The 20259-nt window shown below is 38.8% G+C and overlaps 1 protein-coding gene across 1 annotated transcript in view; it reads left to right on the top strand.

Moving 5' to 3' along the window:
• The first annotated feature begins 4559 nt into the window (after positions 1–4559).
• CCDC7 (coiled-coil domain containing 7) overlaps positions 4560–20259 on the top strand; it is a 125608-nt gene continuing 109908 nt past the window's right edge. The window contains exons 1-4 of the mRNA XM_044425013.1: positions 4560–4586; positions 6379–6444; positions 7869–8321; positions 10630–10700. Coding sequence (XP_044280948.1) covers positions 4560–4586; positions 6379–6444; positions 7869–8321; positions 10630–10700 — 617 coding nt within the window. The remainder of the gene's footprint in view (positions 4587–6378; positions 6445–7868; positions 8322–10629; positions 10701–20259) is intronic.

The raw sequence follows: 20259 nt of genomic DNA, 5'->3' as shown, positions 1-20259 counted from the left end.
AGTTTTGGAATGAGCTCCTCCAAGAGGTGCAGCTGGCACCTGCTTTGTATTCTTTTCATTTTCCCAGTATTGTAATTAGCTTTGCTTCATATATTCCATTTTATTCTGTACTACTGCCATGCTTTTATGTTGTATCATAGCAATTGCAGTTGTGGTTATGGTTTTATTTGGTTTTAATTCTTTATATTAATGTGTGTATCTTTTAAACATCTGTTTAATTTTAACTGTTTTTTAACTGCCCAGAGAGCCCCATCTATTGGGCAGTATAAAAATTAAACAGACAAATAAATAATGCAAATAATTGTATATTCTTATATTCTTTGCATTACATTATACTCTATATATCCTTATATACCAGAGAAGTTCACAGTAAGAAATTATACTAGTGTAGTAACAAAAATAAAATACTACAAAAACACAGTTAGTAGCACTTTCCAAATTTGTTGTTGTTGTTGTTAGTTGCAAAGTCATGTCCGACCCATTGCGATCCCATGGACAACATTCCTCCAGGCCTACCACAATTTTAAAACAACTTTAGACTCCATAATGGAAGGATGATTCCGTTAGAGTGTTTTCCATTTTTTTTTTTAAGATTGGTTGTGAAGGAAGCTATACATTTCATTTTCATCCAAAACTCTTGGCAGAATAAAAACACATTTTGGGCTGCAAATTAAAATAATGATTTAGGTACAGGATGAACTTCCTTGAAAATGGAATTCAGTTACTGCTTCTATTGATGAAAAGACTACTCCTACTCCCAGGCAATGAATAAGATCTTAAATCCTATGTAAATTGATATTGAAGAAGGCAGTTCTTAAGCCTGCCCCCTGAGTGTAAAAGTTAGCATTGGTATCTTCTACTGAGCTTGGAATGAACTGGCAACAAGTGTAAATTTCATGAGATATTTGTTCTCAGCCAATTAAACCTCTGGCTGCTGTATTTTGAATTAACTGAAGCTTTTGGACCATCTTCAGGTCTGCCTCAGGTACAGTGCAATGCAGTACTCTAAATGTAATATTACCAAAGATGGATCACTATTGTACTGTCCATGTTCAGAAAGAGCGTATAGTATAACCAGCCTAAGCTGAAAAAAGCACTCTGTGCTAATGAGGTAACTTGTCTGTCAAGTGATAGTTAAATCAGTAGTGCAGAATTCTTTGAACCCTTAGGACCACATCTGATATTTCCAGGTTTTCAAGGGTTGTGTGTATGCACAGTGCAATCTATTTGCTGCTTTATTGCTGCCAGTTACTGCTTTACTTGTCACACAATTACCACTCTTGCTTTACCAGTCACACAACTCTGTCAAGACTATCAGCACAACTTATCAAAAGGCATTAATTACTCCCTAGACTCAGTCATGCAACACTCTTTGCTAGATGTTATCAGCTGCGATTATTAAGTACACATCTGTTTGGTCACATCTTGTCTATATCCCTAGACTGGAAGAACTGAAATTCTTTCTGCAAAACTGGACGAGGCAGTTCTCTTTATTGAGTGAAATATCCCAACTGTGACATTTAAGGTGTAGTAGATGTGAGTACTTTTTCCCTCAAAGGGTTTAGCAAATATGTCATGGTGACCTTTGAGGATAATTCCATTAAATTGGAAAGTTCAGACTGCAGCATTTGAAAAACTTATGAGAAAACTACGAAGATACAATGCAGTTGAAGAACTGCAGGGTTTTTTTTTTACTATCGTCATCACCACCAGGTAGACTCAATAATGGGCTCTCATGTATGTTTGAGCATATACACTGAGTTTTCTGCCTCTTGTGTTCTAGTGATCTCCTAGTCTGTTCCATCAGACTAAGCTCCCTGATAAACCATGGTGCAACTGGGCTAAAAATTCAAAATGCTAAAAAACAGAATAAAATTAGTCCTGAACTGCAACGTGCTATCAGTATTCTACATTTGATGTTTAAAATATGTAGTCTAAAATATGGAAGATGCTCTAAACATAAAATACTACTTGCTAAGATCTTAAAATCATTCCAAAATATTCAAAATAAGATTTTTAAAATATGCGTGTTGTGTGTAGAGCTTCTAACAACCATCACAAAAGCAGGAAACTAACTGATACTATATTTTAAAATTCTCAAAAAGCCAATTATGGGAACTTGACATTCCAAAACAAATTGTTAATTTATTTGATGGATCTTTAAACCTCTTTCAAGGGAAAATATTCTCCCAAGGTCTTTGGAGTTTACCGGCACTCTTGATCATGCCTGGTATTTTAACTGAAATGTATTCTATCCTAATTTCTTTATTGTTTGGTGAAAGTGGAATTGTACAAAGTCGGTCAGACATAACTGTGCTTATTTCACATCATTCTGTAAGCTCTTTAGTTATGTCAGTAGTGCAAGTTTACATAGTTTTCCTTAATTATGGTTTACATTAATTCTACATAATTGAAATTATGGTGGAAACTTTATTCAGTGGAACTATGGATGTATGGATTTTGTTAACTCTATTCTCCTGTGTTTTGTAAAGTGTCAGAAACTTTCATTCCATTGTTCAGTGATGGCACTGGGTTTTGTTTTTAAGGGATAGACATGTGTTTTGATGCATTTGCACAAAACATGCATTAATACCATTGTGATGGCATCTGCATTGTGTCATCAGTGCAAGTGTGAATTCGTGCAATTCCTTCCCTCACCAGAAGTAATAAACAAATCAGCAAGTCTATGGAACCCATGGGGTTTGGAAAAAAGTTAGTCTAGTGTGGAATCTGCAGGTCAGATTTATAAAAATCCAAACTCAGATTTCTTGGACATCCCTAAGTATAATCAGTAACCTAAGGATACAAAGATTCACTTTTTTTACATTGATGTCTCTGAATCATATCTAAAATTCTATTAAAATCAATTATAAGTCTTTGGAATTGACCTCCTCAGCAGTGTGAATTAGCAGTTTTGCCAGCATGTTTGTAAATCACAAGAGCTTACCTTTTTCTGGTTATTCTGAATATTTTCCTAACTGACTGGGAAGTGTGTGGCTTCCTTCAACCAAAATTACTTCTGCCATGTTGATTCTGATTATCATTGAGAAGGGGGATAGTCACTAAATTAAAGGCAGCTAAATACATAGCTGTTAACTCCCAAAAAAGAAAATACTGGAAACATTCGATATTTTGCAAAAGTAGCAGTAAAGAGTGTTTATTTTACTGAAAGAGTGCTTAATATTGACATGTTCTTTTTTCTTTGTCTTAATTTTGAAAGATCCTTGCTTCTACTTTAAAATGCTTATTTCTGCTTTTTCTGTTCCCCAGAATTATAAAAGATGTTTCAGGATATTTGCAAATTTAAAATATTTCAATATTTTAACCTCCATAATACATTTTTGCAAACCATATTTTAGGGTTTTTCGTTGCAAACTGTATTTTGCTACTACTTGCAGAGTGAGGTAAAGGTATTAGGGTCCTGTCTAATTCCACTCTTCCCTTGAGGTAAAGGACACATTGAGCAGGTTCACATGATATGACCAGCCACAGTGGGTTTTTTTAAAACTATTGTTGATCCGTCATGTCATCCAAACTCTATCTTGGTATTTCAGTGTGATATGTTTGGTCTTTTGAAACCACAAACAGAAACTACAGTCTATTCTATGGTTTCCCAGTACCTTAATTGCTTGTTGTGTTGTTTGAACCCAGGAAGTACAACTGATCATAGTCCCAAAGAAGAACCAGGGAGCTGCTTGGCAAGAGGGGCTCATCACAGCTAGACAGTGCCACTGACAGTTGTTTTGTGCAGTTATCAGAGGCATTCCCTGATTTGCCTACCTCCTGCCGTAAGATCTTGGTGGCACTGCAGAAAGGAGCAGTGTTGCTCAACTGATATCCCACTGCCCCTCCATGTGCATGTCTGCGGGTGAGAATCAGCTGAGTGGTGGTGCTTGGTTGGGTGTGGTGCCACTCAGTTGATGCCCTTGTTGTTAACCATCTTGCTCCTGCTTGCCATAGAGGCATCCCCAACTGGGTGCTGCCTCCCCCTCATTGCTGTCACTTAAGAAAGGTGCTCAGTCAGGTGCTGGATCGGGGATGCCTCTCTGGCAAGTGGGAATGAGAAAGGGTGATGAATGGGGGGATGAGCTGAGTAGTGCAGTCCCCAGCCAGGCATCACCACTAGTTGATTCTTGTCCCTACTGCTCATTTTGTGAGGAGCTTTCCTCAGGTGTGTGTGGGGACAGAGGGGGAATCACCTGAGCAGTGCTGCTGCTTTCAATAGCATGATTCACCTAAGTTATTCTCCCTTTGAGTTCATGATTCTGTGGGCATAGAATGATGTCACCTCATGCAGTACATTTCAGTGAACTGATAGGCGAACTGAGATCTCTGTTTCTAAGCCTCAAGTGCTGTACACTGAACTAGTTTGGATACTGTTTCCTATCATACCTGGGAGAAGTGGAATCTGGAGCTGCCTACTGATTCTGTTGCACCCAATTTAATAGTATAAATGTTTTACTACTTCCTCAGCTTCATAAATAGTTTGTCCTATATTTTCTTAATTCAGGGCACCAAGAAAGGACTCTTTACCGTCAAAGCAGAAAGAAAATCAGAAAATGAAAGAAGATTTAGCTAAAGCTCAGGTAATAAGTACAGATGACCCAAAGCCAGCTCTATGATTAGGTAGAATGGAGCAGTTGGCTGAGATGTCACATTTTTAGATAACATGAACTGTAAGGACATTTCCAGTTATTTAATTTATTATTAATGTGCTTTTACTGCCAGGGACTGGGAAGAGGAGCTTGTGTAATTTTCTTTCTCATATGGCAAAAGAACAGATGGTGTTTAGATATTGTGCAACCTGGAAAAGGAATAGGGGTGGAGTGCCATTTTCTGCTCTGCTTCAGGCAGCAAAATGCTTTGGACTAGCTCTGAAAAGACCAAAATGTTCTGACCGTATAAAGTTCATTGCTTCAATCTTTGAATGCTAGATAATTTTAAATAATGCTTACCTCAAACGTGAATAGGAAAGGAAGAGTCTTTCTATTGAATTCATAATTCTCCCAGCTAAGTAATTTCATGTCATGTGAGCTGCCCCGAGGCTTCGGCGAATGGGGCGGCATAAAAATGTTATAATAAATAAAATAAATAAAATAAATAAATGTCTGCATAAAAGTATGGGGGTTCAGCTTTATAATATCTATTTTGTTCTATCTCAAGTAATCAAAATATTTATTTGTAAAGCTATTTGTGGAGCACAGCAGTTTTGTACCATGTGTAATGCTCTGCCAGTGCTGTTTTCTGTATAATTTCAAATTTTCAGCCATCATATACAGCAGCTTGATAGTTAAGCATACAACCTACACTGACTTTTCACATAGCTGGGATCCTAAGGACATGGAGGTTCTGATGCTTCTTCAAGTGATGGGTAGGTTGGCAGGCATAGCTCCTGCAGGCCTCCTGTGAACCTTAGGCTGTTGTTGCCTTTGCCATTTTTGTTGGATTTCTGACTTTTGAAACAAAACAGACTATGAAACCTTTAGATGCAGCATGTCACACATTTGCATGAAGCATATTTGCAGGCTAGCTTAATAAGCCACTGAGGATGAACAGTTTTATTAAAACTACTGTTTGAGAACCACCCAAACTTAAAATAGGGCACAATTACAAGAGAGATGCATAAAACGCTTTGCCCATTTTCTGTTAGACAAGGAATAAAGGAATAAAGTAACAAGCAAAGAAAGGAAGTACAGATCTTTCCAGATAAAGTATGGTTTGAAATTTTTAACAGCAGTTATTATGGACTGATTCATAAAATATTATGGTGTTATGCTATATTTAATATAAGGTCACACAGGTAAGCAGGACAAATAATATTTATTCAGACTGAAACTACACTTTTCATCAGTCTCAGAAGCTTAAGATCCTTTTTTGAAAGAAATCATCTTCATTTCTTAATTTTAAGTAATTCTAGACATCCTTTCATACAGATCCAGGTAATTGGTTTGTAATCACTTTCAAATGGAACACATAGAAAAGAAAAATGCATTAGTGTAACTCTTTTTAATGAGTGGAGACTATACATATCTTTTAACTTTACAACCTGTATACTGTCATTACACCTCTGCTCATTCTGTTGAAGTCACAGCATCAACCACTAGCACATTAAGAAGTAGCACTACCTAGGGCTATTCTGGGAAATTTGCAGAACTTTGTTTCTAGAAAGGGAGGCATCAGTGGGCTCACTTCTGTGAGCTTTGTTGAGCTGTCCTGTTTTGGAAACAAACTTTTCCATATTTTTCTGATTGTTTCAGGAACTATGAACTTCTTCTTGTACTAGAAGTTGGTCCTCCTAATGTTCAGTCAACATTAGATACTGCTAAAAGGAATTCCTAAATATTAATTCAAATGACTAAAGAAACTTTGCAATTGTAGGCAAACGTCCAGTCACTTGAAGAAGAGAAGAAAATGCTGGAAGAGAAACTGAAGAGAGCATTAGAGGTATTAACAATTTTTAACCCTTTAGATGTTAAGAATAAATGCTAAATCAAAATTGTTGTCCAAAATAAGTATAAATCATGATCAGTACAATATAAATAAAATGGGGGCCATAAAAACATAATCTAAAACTACAAGAAAATATTTATCCATGCATAATCCTTCCACAAAATCTCCCCCCACCAAGCCTAGAAAGCACACCACAAAGTCTGCTCACAGTTGGGCCATAACTAATGTCCAAGTGCCTGAAACAATAGGTACATCTTACTTGGTGCCAAAAAAATGAATGCTGACATGTCAGGTGAACTTTGCAAATAGCATTTCATTAACACTAGACTATCACAGAAAATGCCCATTTTTTGACAGCTGCATCATTATTACCACCACCATAATCATTATTATTATTCTTATATTAAATGAAATTTAGCCCTCATCCTCAACCCACTGCTACCTAAGGTACCTGGTCACAATGTTGCAGTCACAGTAGAATCTATTACTGGAAGTTTGATTCATCTGGACGGCACCCACTTGAGAAAGTTTAAAATTTAGACCCAATAAATTTTGTATCCAATTGGCTCCTCAATCCATATAGCCACCAAAAATCTTTCTTACTTGCTTACATCTTTCCTGTTCATGGTGCATGGCAATATGCTGCTTAAGCGTTATGTAAGAGTTTTTCTACGTTCTCCTTGGCTCCCTTCTCCAACTTTCACTGGTTTGCACAACATGACAACCTACTTTTAACTTGTTTTGTTGTGAGAACCCAGGATGGCCTTGTCAGGATGGCTTATTTTAGGGTTATAGGCTACCCTGATGATCCATGACTTGTAGCTTGGCTCTGATCCATAGCAGGTTATTGTGCTGTTATTCTGACATAATCCATCATAAATCAAGCCCAAATATAAACAAGTCAATTGACAAGAGCAGCCTACAGTGACCAGAAAGGTGTGCCAGGTTTATGTGTCCCCAAGGTCACTGCCAGTGGAGGTGGTGCAATGCAATACTTAGTTACTAGGTAGATATGGACAGTGACAAGCAGAGGCAGAAGGAAGCTGCAGCAGTGGTCACTCTTCATGCAGAACTTTATGAAAGAAGCATGGTTTCTGGGTTCAGATGAAAAACCTGGCCATGATAAAGTGTGTAAACCATAGAACAGCCTACTGTTTATCTGCAAGTTTCTACAGAGAAACTTTACTGTGCTTCCTCATGTTTGCTGGGTTCAGACATAATGGCAAGCCATGCCACTGTAATTTCCACCATGACTTGTCATTATGTCTAAATCTAGCCAGAGTCTGTTGGTGCTGTGTTGGGCTAAAGGGCATAAAATTAGAAAAACTAACTGCAAAATGTTATAACTGTACACAGGGAGGCTACACATTTCAAATGAGAAAACTGTACAAATATTGTTTTAATTTTTTAAAAAATAGGAAGCTGAAATGGCAAAGGGTCAGCTTGCTGAAATACCTCCACATATTCCAGATTGGCGGATGACTTACACAGCAATTGAAGAAGATGACAAAGATGTTCCAAAGAAAGGCAAAAAAGGAATAAAAGTTAAAGGCAAAGGAGAGGATCGGACAGATTTAAAACAGCAGTCTTCAAGTGGAACTGATAGATCAATCCACAAACAGCAAAAAACTGAAATGGGAAAAGCAGGTGAATCATTTCCAAGAAAGAGTCAGGACCTTTCCACAGTACCCCCAATAAAAGATGCTAAACACAAGAGAAAGGGATCTGCTTACCCAGATGGACATAGTGATACTTATGAAAAAGAACTTTCAAAGCAGACTACCCAGTCTGAAGGCACATCACGAATAGCTGACAAAAAGATGGAAGATTCAAAGAAAATGAAAGCCAAGACAGAAGGAAAATCAGAGACAGTAAGCAATGTGTACATTTAGTTTTTTTAAAAAATAGAGTAATATCAAAAAACCCTCTTTTACAATTATATATGAATTTGCACGCTAATGATCTATTCTGTTCATCTGAATTTGTCTGGATGATGAACATAATATTGGAAATATGTGCATGCAGCATGCAGAGGAATAAATGCTGGGGAAGATATGCCACTGATTCATAGAAAAAACCCAGCCCTTTTGTGATCAATTTACAGCAGTCTCCTTGTGCCCTCCAAATGGGTTGAACTACAGTGTGTACCATACCCCGCCCAGGATAGAACATACTTTTGGAGGGATTATAGGATTTGTAGTCAAATACAAATTGTATTAAGTCAGCATGGTGTAGTGGTTAGGGTGGGGACTGGGACTTAGAAGATCCAGGTTCTACTCTCAACCTGGTCAGATGACTAGGGACTTTGAGCCAGTCACTGACTCTCAGCCTCACAGAGTTAACATAGAGATGAGGGGGATCATGTAATCCGTCTTAAAAATGCATTTGGCGGACACCAGTGTCAGGAGGCTGATCTAGGTTCTGCCAATGGTCATTGGGCTAAATATAGATATCAACAAAGTTTTAAGAGTATAGGATATTAGGAAAGTTGTTCATTTGGAAGTTAATAATATGACAAATCCAAACATCTCAGCTTGGTATTTGCCATTAAGACAACTGCACAATTTCCAAACTTACATTACCTTCCATATTCACATGATCTGTTTTTACAGATCAGTTTAGGCAGTTGTGCTATGTGTAAATATTCTTTTTTCAAACCACATATGGTGATTAGGCTTCCTAACTAGTTCTGATATAGACCAAAAGTTCAGTATTTCTATTTGTGATAATATTCATATGACTCATTTCCCATATGACCACTATTTCCTTCTGACAAAACAATAAATTCTATTTCGTTCATATATCTATGAGACCATTAACTCAGCATGAGTTGCTACACTGATATTAACTAATTTGGACCATTCCTTTCAAGATATTCTCTGGTATGCTGACTGTAACTGTCCAGTATATCTGCAATCCTTTCATTTTGAGAACCTTGCCACTTACTAATACTAGCTGTCTTTTTTTTCAATTGATCTGTTTGCTACATACTGTACAAAGCTGCTACTCTGAAAATAAGCTGCAGTTTATGTGGTTGCCAAACTGTGATGTATTAGAAAGCCTCTCTCAACTTGGTATGCTTTAGACATCTTGGATTGTAACTACCCTGATAATTGACCATGCTTTCTGTTACTAATAGGGCATTCTAATCAAAATGATCTAGAGGGCACCAGGTTGTGAAAGGCAGTGTTAGATGAATGCCTACTCTTTTAGAAGACAAATGCATGCATTATCAAAACACTTCTGAGTGTTAAGGTCTAAAAGCCATAAAGCTGGGTCAGTTTGGGAAGTACTAAAGAGAAGCAAGTTCTTAGACCTTAGATCATAGAGTATTTAAATGTGGCATAGCTTAACTGGAAGAATCTTTATTTAAAAGTGTATTTGTTTTGTCCTGTTTCAACTCTTATTTATAGAACAACCTTTGAAAGTTAAGAAGTCAACATGTTAACTTGCCAGATTCAGAACTGATCACATACTATTTCAGCTTCATGAAATGTGTCAATTAAGAAAACAGCTTTTATGGTAATTGAATTACTGAATTCTGAGCAAGGCATTCCTGCTATTATAAGCTTGGCCACATTTCAGGAGAGTGTCCTTCAGGGGAACAAAAGGCTTAACACTGTATTATTATACTTCTGCCTCCTAGTAGGAGGAATAAAGCTTGGAGATCCTTTGTACTCCAACAAGAAGTGTTAAGTGCCGATATTATTTTATTAAAAAGAGCGACAACTTCTCCAACTTGCAAAGTTCTGACTGGGAAACTATCAGCTCCTCACACCACCGAAGAATTTGGATAGCTGTTGGGCAAACTTATGCATGCCTACTTATGAGTTAGCTCCATTAAGTTCAAAAGGCACTTACTTTCAGGGAATTTTGCTACAATCACTGCCCTAATATTCTCAAACAAATATTTCAATGGAAAAAGAGAAGAAAGATGGAAGGAAATAGAACTTTTCACAGCACTTGAATGGAGGCATCTTAAATTCATTTTGTTCAAAAATGATGATTCTAGGGTACAGAATTTAATATATTCTTAAACATTCTTCATTTACAAGGTAAATCTAAGGTTTCCCTTTTTATTAATAGTTCTTTGTGATGCTCATTAGTAAATGAATTGATTGATTGGATTAAACTAAGATTCTCAGTACAGTTAGTTTAATATTATTTTTGCCTTCAAAGGTTGATTCCAAAGGTGTGGCAAAATCTAAGGAACCTGCAGAAACTAAAAAAACACGTTCAACCATAAAAGGGTAGGCATACTTAAACGTTTATAGCATAATGTTAAGATAATACCATACTTTAGTAGATATTCACATAGGCCTCCTTTAAAGCATCATTTTTGAAGGCTGTTAATCTGTGATTACTTCCAAAAGGTAGTGGGATTACAACCTTAGGAAGTTCTGAAGTATGTCTTCTGGTTTTTTACAGTAGCATTACAGAAACAGTTAATGATTTCTTTTACTACTGCCAATTGTAAAATATAAATGAGAATTCCAGGAATAATGTGCCAATGCTAGGTTCAGTCATCTATGTACTTGTAAAGTTATACAAATTTTGCTTTCTGATGTGCATTTTTCCCCAACTAAGAAAAGTAAGATGCTATAATATTCAGACACTGAAGTTCATGCTTACAGTGATATGTGTTACTCCAGTGTTCAATTACAATTTTTATCTGGGACTGAAATGTTAGGTATTATTAAACAACTGTTGAAAACTGTTCTCTAACACATTGGTATGCCTTAACAGAACAATCCTATGCCCCCTGGACAGCCTCTGAGGGGCCATAGGATTTTTGACAATTCCCAGATCTGAGGTTAGAGACAGTTCTCCAACCTTTGAGTTGAGAAGTGGAACTCCATTTTCCCTTTCCATCCCCTCAAAGCTGGCACATAAAGAACCATACTGGCTGCTCTCTGAGGGCAGGAAAGTGATCTTGGGCAGGAATAGAAGATAGCATTTTATGGGGCAGAAAGGGAAACTGACTGGGAAGGATATAAGGTACCTAGAAGCTGCTCTAGCCTTCTTCCCTCCACTTCTGACATGCTCCAACTAGACGGGCAAAAAAGCCCATCTAACAAAATACAGAGTAGGACGACGAAGAGGTAATGATCGTATCTGCTATTCTTTTAATCCTGTACTAGAAGTCTCTGCACTTCAAACCGTCACATTAGGTCTTGCAGGTGTCCCAGCAGGATTGTGCCCTTAGCTGCTCTTCTACTCAGGGTCTGGCTCTGAAAACATTAACTACATAAAAAGACTTCTGTTGACTTGGGCAGACTTTAGATCACACCATTGAAACCATAATAATTTTTTTCATCTTCTCCTGTTCATCTCTGATGTCATGCTTGCCTTTGAAAATTTGAAAGAATAAATATATAAAATATCACAGAGTGATAGATACAGATTTAAAATTAACATAATAATTGATAAGAAAAAATATCCATGAGTCTTGTAAAGTTATATTGTCTCTTTCTTCAGTTTTAATTGTAAGTATGGTTCTTCAGGTTGTCATCTATGTACTCATACAGCCCACCCACTCCTTGCATCCTTGCCTCCTATAATAGTTCAGTCTTCCAGTATGGCTGTCTGGGAAGTGAACAGGGAGAGCAGATGCTATACTCTTTGGGCATATGCAAGTGAGATTGGGGGGTGGGGTACCCTTCCTACCAGAAAGCTCAGCTCTAGAATGTTCTAGACAGGGCTTTGTGAAAACCTGATATGTGCTACACAGGTGACCATTCAGAGAACCACAGCTGCAGGTAAGTAACCTATATTACTGCCCTCAGTTTCCTGAACATCTGAGAGGCCATCTTCCCACTACCCTGCTGTTCAGAGGCTCTTGTTGAAATGAAGGTACAAGCTCTAATGATTTCTTTTGCATCAGATCCCACAGGATTAGCTGGCTTTCTGCTTACATGCACTTCATCCTCTGCTGCCCTCCTCTCCCCTGCCAATACGTATCTTTTTACAAAAGGTTTTATCCTTAGGAGACATGGTCCTTTTAGGGCACACACACAGACTTTTCTGCACAAAGTAAATTAGCATATGTATATTAGTAGATGCAGATTTGTCCTGTTTTTGTCCTGTGGGCCTGAGTTCAGTATCTTTTTGGTATCTAGTTCTCCCTGATTTCCAGGTTGCATGTGTGCACACACACATTGTTTATGTACAGTATTGTTAATTTTTTAAAAATTCTTTCTGTTGTTGCTAGAGAGAATATTAGTAGAGAAGCTACTGACAAATATTTAAAATAAATAAGTAAATTATAGATAGCACAGAAAAGTTAATACAATATAACCCATTGCTAAGATAAATATAATTATGGTGTTACTTAAAAGACATCCAAATATCTAACAATTGTTTTTCCTTCACACTGAATATAATTAAAGCCATATTTAAAACATGTATGAACAAACACAAATTCAGATTAAAAATTATTTTTTCAGTGTCTCTGTTTCTGTCTCTGAGATTATACCAAATATCACATGACTTGCTTCCAAACCACAAGTGGGTATCTGTATCCATTGGTGTACAAGCAGACATTGATCCATGTAAGAGGCTTTCTCATCCCTTGCTTCTACTGTCCCTGCTCTCCACTGAATATCACTTTCTCCCTAAAAAGCCACTTCTGAGTGTCAGGGTGAATATCCCCTTGGGCAAGGTACACAAGAGGGCAACAATTCAGTTGTAGGAATTCTTAGAGGATAATGATGAACTAAATACATTTCAGTCTGGTTCTCCTCTGGTTATGGAATGGAATCAGACTTGGTTTTCCTGATAGTTAACTTTATTGAAAGAGGGACAGAGCTAATGCAACTCCGTTATACTTACTCATTTTTGCAGTAACATTTTATACCATTGATCATGACCTTCTCCTGGATTGCTTCTGAGGATTGTGGCTTGGGCAGTAGTTCTACTCCTTGCAATAGGGAAGGCTGGGGGACTCTCCCCACATTCCATAGCACAGAAGTTTCCTAAAGAAGGAAAGGAGAAAGTATGCTTTCCCCACTTTCCAATTCTCCAGAAGCCTCCTTTCAGGAAGACTAGGACAAAACATATGGCTTCTTCACCTTATGCCTTATGCTCAGATTAATGGTACTAGGACCCCACTCTGCATTAGCATACTCACTAAACCTTCCCACAGTATTTGAAACTGATTCTCAGCAAATGCCTAGGTCTACTGGCTTTGGCATTTTAGCCATGGATTCTAATCCCTCCTCCTTGACTCAGTCAGAATCCATTTCCACAACCCCTGAAGGTTCTTTTGTAGGAGAGTAGGTCCAATCCTACTCCATAGGAACCTGGAATGTAAGATTCATGAATCAAGGCAAACTGGATGTGGTCAAACAAGAGATCACAAGACTGAACTTTCGACATCTTAGGAATCAGTGAACTAAAATGGACAGGAATGGGTGAATTTAATTCAGATGACCATTAGGTATACTACTGTGGGCAAGAATCCCTCAGAAGAAATGGAGTAGCCTTCATAGTCAATAAAAGAGTAGGAAAAGCAGTACTGGGATACAATCTCCAAAATGACAGAATGATCTCAGTTTGAATCCAAGGCAAACCATTCAACATCACAGTAGTCCAAGTCTATGCCCCAGCCACTGGTGCTGAAGAGGCTGAAGTTGACCGGTTTTATGAAGGCCTACAACACCTTCTAGAATTAACTCCAAAAAATGATGTCCTTATCATCATGGGGGATTGTAATGCTAAAGTAGGAAGCCAAAAGATAACCGGAATAACAGGCAAGTTTGGCCTTGGAGTACAAAATGAAGCAGAGCACAGGCTGGTAGAATTTTGTCAAGAGAATACGATGATCATAGCAAACACTCTTTTCCAACAACCCAAGAGATGACTCTACGCATGGACATCACCAGACGGTCAACACAGAAATCAGATTGACTATGTGCTCTGCAGCCAAAGATGGAGAAGCTCTATACAGTCAGTAAAAACTAGAGCAGGAAGAAAGTAGGGAAAAGCACTAGGCCACTCAGGTATGACCTAAATCATATCCCTGATGAATATACAGTAGAGGTGACAAATAAATTTAAGGAATTAGATCTGATAGACAGAGTGCCTGAAGAACTATGGATGGAGGTTCGTAACATTGTACAAGAGGCAGCAACTAAAACCATCCCAAAGAAAAAGAAATGTAAGAAAGCAAAATGGCTGTCTGAGGAAGCTTTACAAATAGCTGAGGAAAGAAGGGAAGCGAAAGGCAAGGGAGAAAGAGAAAGATAGAAACAATTGAATGCAGAATTCCCAAGAATAGCTAGAAGAGATAAGAATGCCTTCTTAAATAAACAGTGCAAAGAAATAGAAGAAAACAATAGAATAGGGAGGACCAGAGATCTCTTCAAGAAAATTGGAGATATGAAGGGAACATTTCATTCAAAGATGGGCATGATAAAGGACCAAAATGGCAGGGACCTAACAGAGGCAGAAGAGATTAAGAAGAGGTGGCAAGATTACACAGAAGAACTATACAAGAAAGAGCTTAACATCCCTGATAACCACGATGGGGTGGTCACTGACCTCGAGCCAGACATCCTGGAATGTGAAGTCAAATGGGCCTTAGGAAGTCTGAACAACAACAAAGCTAGTGGAGGCGACAGTATTCCAGCTGAGCTGTTCAAAATCCTAAAAGGCGATGCAGTTAAAGTGCTACACTCAATATGCCAGCAAATTTGGAAAACTCAACAGTGGCCACAGGATTGGAAAAGGTCAGTTTACATTCCGATCCTAAAGAAGGGCAATGCCAAAGAATGTTCAAACTACCGCACCATTGCACTCATTTCACATGCTAGCAAAGTGATGCTCAAAATCCTACAAGCTAGGCTCCAACATTCCTGCATTCCTGTTAGTGGTTGGGGGAAAGCAGTAGTGTTTTGCCGTGGGCCCTGACTGTTACTTTCCTATTTCCTAATATTGCATATTCTGAGACCCCAAGTAGAGTTTCTGTGTAGGATGTTCTACTAAATTAAGAAAATCAAGTTTTTGTCTGGAAAATTATATTCTTTGAGAAGACATCTTGTTTCTTCAAATATGTTATTACATTCCCACTATGGATTCTTAATTTGGACTGTGCTAGATTTGGGTTAGCGGATATAAGAATTCAGTATTCTGAAGCCTGATGGCAAACAGCATTTGAAAGGATGGAACTCAGAGCTAAATTACACAGAAAAGTAAATATGCTCCTTATAGATTCATGTTTTTACAATGATAATAGCAAGCACAGAAGGGGAAATATCAGGATTGGGAGTCTGGCACTCAAAGAGAGGAAGCTAATGCTTCCATTCTCTGCTGTGTCACTGGAATTTTTGTGGTCTTCTGATGTTCCACTAAGCAGGAAAGGATGTGCTGCTTGTATAAACAATTATGAGGTTATTCTAAATCATTACACTCAGTGAAACAGAGATGCATTCAGATGTTCCCTTACTGCATCACGCACATGTGGGAAATCTGTGCTCCTATCTAATGTCTGTCATGCATCAGGCAAAACCTAACACTGGCTGTCACATACTGGCTAGTTCACAGAACATGGTAAACAACCCTGCACTTGCACAGATTTTTGTTCAGACTTACCAAACAATCATGTGGTTGTAGGAGTGGCATAGTTCCCACACTCATGCTCTATCCTTCTGGCCTTGCCACACATCCCAGCAGCTCCTACAAGCAAAATCCCAATCCTTCCTCTGTTTTTGCCTCCTCCTGATTGGTCTGTTGCATTCCTGAGACAGGTTCCTTCCTTCCCAGTGTAGTTTCATGCCTGTGGCTTTTCCCAGTTGCTCTAATTCCCACAGAAATTTTTATTAAATGAGAATAAACAGTTTTGTTATGATTTCCCTCTTCTACTGTGTATTTTCATGCTATCTCCCATTTCAAAAAGTAGAGAGGGAGACAGACACATTGCTTGGCCAATGGGAAAGATGTACGCAATGGTGTATCTGTTGCTAGGGAGCTGAGGGCAGTAGAGATCATAGGCTAGAAAAGGCCACTTCTGTGGCCTCTCTTGCTAGGGAACTCCATCGTACATCCATATCAACAATAGTAAAATGGTTATCCTGGGTCCAGATGACTAGAGAAGTTGTGTGAAGTTTGGAATCTTTAAAACAAACTATTGATCCTCAATGCAGTTTCAGGAAACTAATCCTACCACAGAGAAAGTCCAGAACTGGGTCCAAATGACACAAGAGCCTGGAATAATAGAATTTCACTATAGCTTCTCATGTCATCAGAATCTGCCCACTGACTAATGTCTTCAGACAACATGACAAAGCCAAGATGGTTTTTATTATTATTTTTACCATTGTTGGTCTGTTTTGTTGTCTGAATCCAGCATAGTATTTCACCCCATTAAGTATGGTCTTTAGAAACCACAATAACAATAGTTTGTTCTGTGGGTACTTCATACTATCATGGTTAATTGTGCTGTCTGAATCCAGGATTGTGCTTCCCATGATTTTGGTATGCAACTACTATGGAGTCCCTGGAAACAACAGCAACTCCAGGAGCTGCTTCATCCATCCAGCCTTTATATGTAGACCAGTGAGAAAAAAGCAAGCAACATAGGCATGGTCGCTGATGGACTGTGTGCCAACAGTTGGACTAAGCTGAAAGAATGGAAAGCATGATAAGATAGAAACCACTTGATTACAAGTACAAACTGTGGTAGCTGCAAGGGGTTGCTTGTTATTTTGCAAGAGTTAAACATGTGGCTGTGGTATGTAAAGTGCACATCCGGGTCTCTTATTTTAGAAATATAAATAACTGTTAAGAGCACTGACAGAATAGCCTATTAAAATGAATCCCGGGTTGCTCTTTAGGTCTTAAAAGAGTTCCTGAAAATCTTTGAAGAATGATTTCCAAACTTCCACGAGGAGTGAAATAAAACCCAAACACGGATGCTGTGTCTTGCTGCTGAATAAATAAGATGGTTTGAGCTTCAATATGTTCTGCAATCTTGTTAGACATTAAGAAAAAACAGCAACAAAGTTTTGATTCAACATGAATGAAATAATGTTCCCACTTTGGTTATTTGTTCTTTAGTCTTTGGCTGATTGTTCATTCAGACTTAGGGTTATATTGGCCACACTTCATGAATTGTATTGGCCAAATGCCTCACACAAATCCAAGAAACAATAACAGAACAGATGTATAATATCTAAAATGATAGTCATTTAAAAATTAGCATACTTATTTTAAGGGTCCTTTAAAAGCCTGCTTGACACAAATAAACAAAAACCTTTCAGTGGTATTGAAAAAGCTTATAGCCTAGTTCATGGGTCCTCAGACTATGCCCCACAGGCTGGATCCAGCCCACCATGCCCATTTATCCGGCCCGCCATAGCTTGCCAAGCATGCATGTGCAGCAAAGCACCAGCTTGCTTGCAAGGAGATTGTTTTGGACTCACTCGGAGAAAAGTATCTCCTTGCGAGCAAGCTGGCACCTTACCAGGAGATCCTTTTCTCTGAGCAAGTCCAAAATGATCTCCTTGTCAGCAAGCTGGCCCCGAGGCGCTGGCTTGCTTGCAAGGAGATAGTTTTGGACTCGTTGGGAGAAATGATATTTGTGCACACATGCCCTTGCCTTTGTGCACGCGCACTCCCCCCCTGCCCAGCCCACACCCCCTGCCCACACTGCCTTGGCTACCCACGCCCATCCCTGGCCCCTTTCAACTGGCACCCTATTCAAAAAGTTTGAGGACCCCTGGCCTAGTTCAAAGAGAGTAGTTGTCTTTAAGTAGCCTATTCAGAATTCGGAGCTATTGCAGAGGAGGGTGTTCTTTATACACTTCACAAAAACACATCATTTAATAAAAACAGTCTGAGGAGAGCCTTCATCTGGCTACAAAGAATGGAAGAAGTAGTAGAGATGAAGCCAATTCATGTAATTAATTTAACATAATTAAGGCTTAATCCAGCCTAAGTTCAGAGCACTTCTGTCCTACTGGGGGAAATTAAAACATGTTCTCCTGAACATGTGAGCAACTTTAAACATTACTTTGTTTATAGATATATGAACTATATAATGATAAAATAAACATGGCTATACAGTAAGAAGTTAAAGCCTTTTAATATGTAGTTCAGTGCTATTAAGGACATGCTTATCCTTCACGTCATTTGTTTGTAAGGAAGTTAAGCATCACACATGTAAGTCTATCAAGTGAACAGACCTACTCATTAATTTCTACACAGGAATATCTATATGAATTTTTCTGGCATTTCTTTTATTAATACTTGACTATTTCTTGCCTTGCCCGGTAAATTGTATTTCATCTCTGCCCTGTTGTATTAGGAAAAAGGGAGATTTATGGCACAATCCTATGTCCTCCCAACATTTGTCTGCGGTGCTATAGAACTATTCTGGGCCCCAGCTTAGGTCCTGTGACCCTGGAGAAGGGGCTTTGAATACAGAGCCCTCACCTTGCCTGCCCCCCACCCCCATTGCCAGTGTGGAAAGAACCACCCTGGTGTCGCTCTGAGGTCAGAAGACCTGGGGAGGGGGAAAATGGACATGCTGGGGAATAGGTGGATTAAACAGAGGAAGAATCTGGGGGTCAATGGCTGTCATCATACACAAATGCATCAGTCTCCTTTCCTCCTCCTTTGTGGTAGCTGTCTATAAGCAATGAATGGGGAAGTGAAAATTCCCTTGGCTATACCTCACTTCATGCATTGGATGTACATTAGTTTCCAAGTTTGTACTGTGGGCATGCACTCTAATGAGATTCCCAGGCGCACACAAGAGATAACCTGTTTTGGTGGAACTGATAGCCCAGAGTCTGAGGATGATGTGGGGATGGCTGAACCAGACCAGACTCAAAGCTCACACTCTGATAACAGAATTGCTGTAACTGACAGGCCTGCACCTGCGCATTCTCCCCTGCAGTGCTATTCTCCGCCTGCCCTGGATGAAAGTAGCTCAAGGACAGCCACAGAACCCAGTCTTCCTCTTGCCATTGGCCTGTCGAGGGCTCATCATCACAGCTGCAGGCTGGACCAATTAGGGGCTCAGAGTGCAGAGCACAGACATTTTCACAGTCCCCCACCCTCCAGAGACAGGCCATGGAGGGTTCATAAACAAAGCTTTGGGTAAAGGTGGATAGAAAAAGGTCAACACTTTCCCTTGTGTATGCTTTGATTTCCTGTGTAAAGACTTACAAGAAGTGCTGGAGTGACTGTCTTGCTTGGGAAGGGTCACCTAGCTCATTACAACTTGGAGGCTTATGTGCATTGAGGGCAGAGGCCATTTGATTGTGTCTGACTTGGGGGCATAGGAATAAGCACACGTGTGTGTGTGTGCGCACACATGCACACACATAACATGTCCCAAGCTCTTCAATTCCCATCAGCTCGATCCATCATGGCCAATGGTTTGCAATGCTGAGTTGTAGTCCAGAACATCAAGAAAAGATAATTTTAGTTTTGTTTACAAATAATTTGAAAGTGCCCTGTTTGCAATCTGAGCATGAACAGAATGTATTTTCTCAGAAAATCTTTGCAAAATCCTGAAATTGTCTTCAGGTTTGCAAAATGTTCATCTTGAGAACATTGCAACTTTGCATCAAGTATGCAACTTTTTCAAAATATGTATGCTTTAAATCAACTCTATATAGGTGGTGGGAATTGTTTGTATAACTTTCAAGTTCTACACTTGTTCATTATGCACAATTTTCTCATTAATAAAATAAACAGTGATTGCAAGCATGAACACAAATCAAGGTGAAATGAGCAGTAAGATGATGTCTGGAGAATCTCGGGAAGCTCAAACATTCCTCATGTCTTCTATAGAATCCACAT

Source organism: Varanus komodoensis, unplaced genomic scaffold, assembly GCF_004798865.1.
Source record: "Varanus komodoensis strain SLA01 unplaced genomic scaffold, ASM479886v1 scaffold15, whole genome shotgun sequence".
NCBI lineage: Eukaryota > Metazoa > Chordata > Lepidosauria > Squamata > Varanidae > Varanus > Varanus komodoensis.
This window is presented reverse-complemented; position numbering and strand designations above follow the sequence as displayed.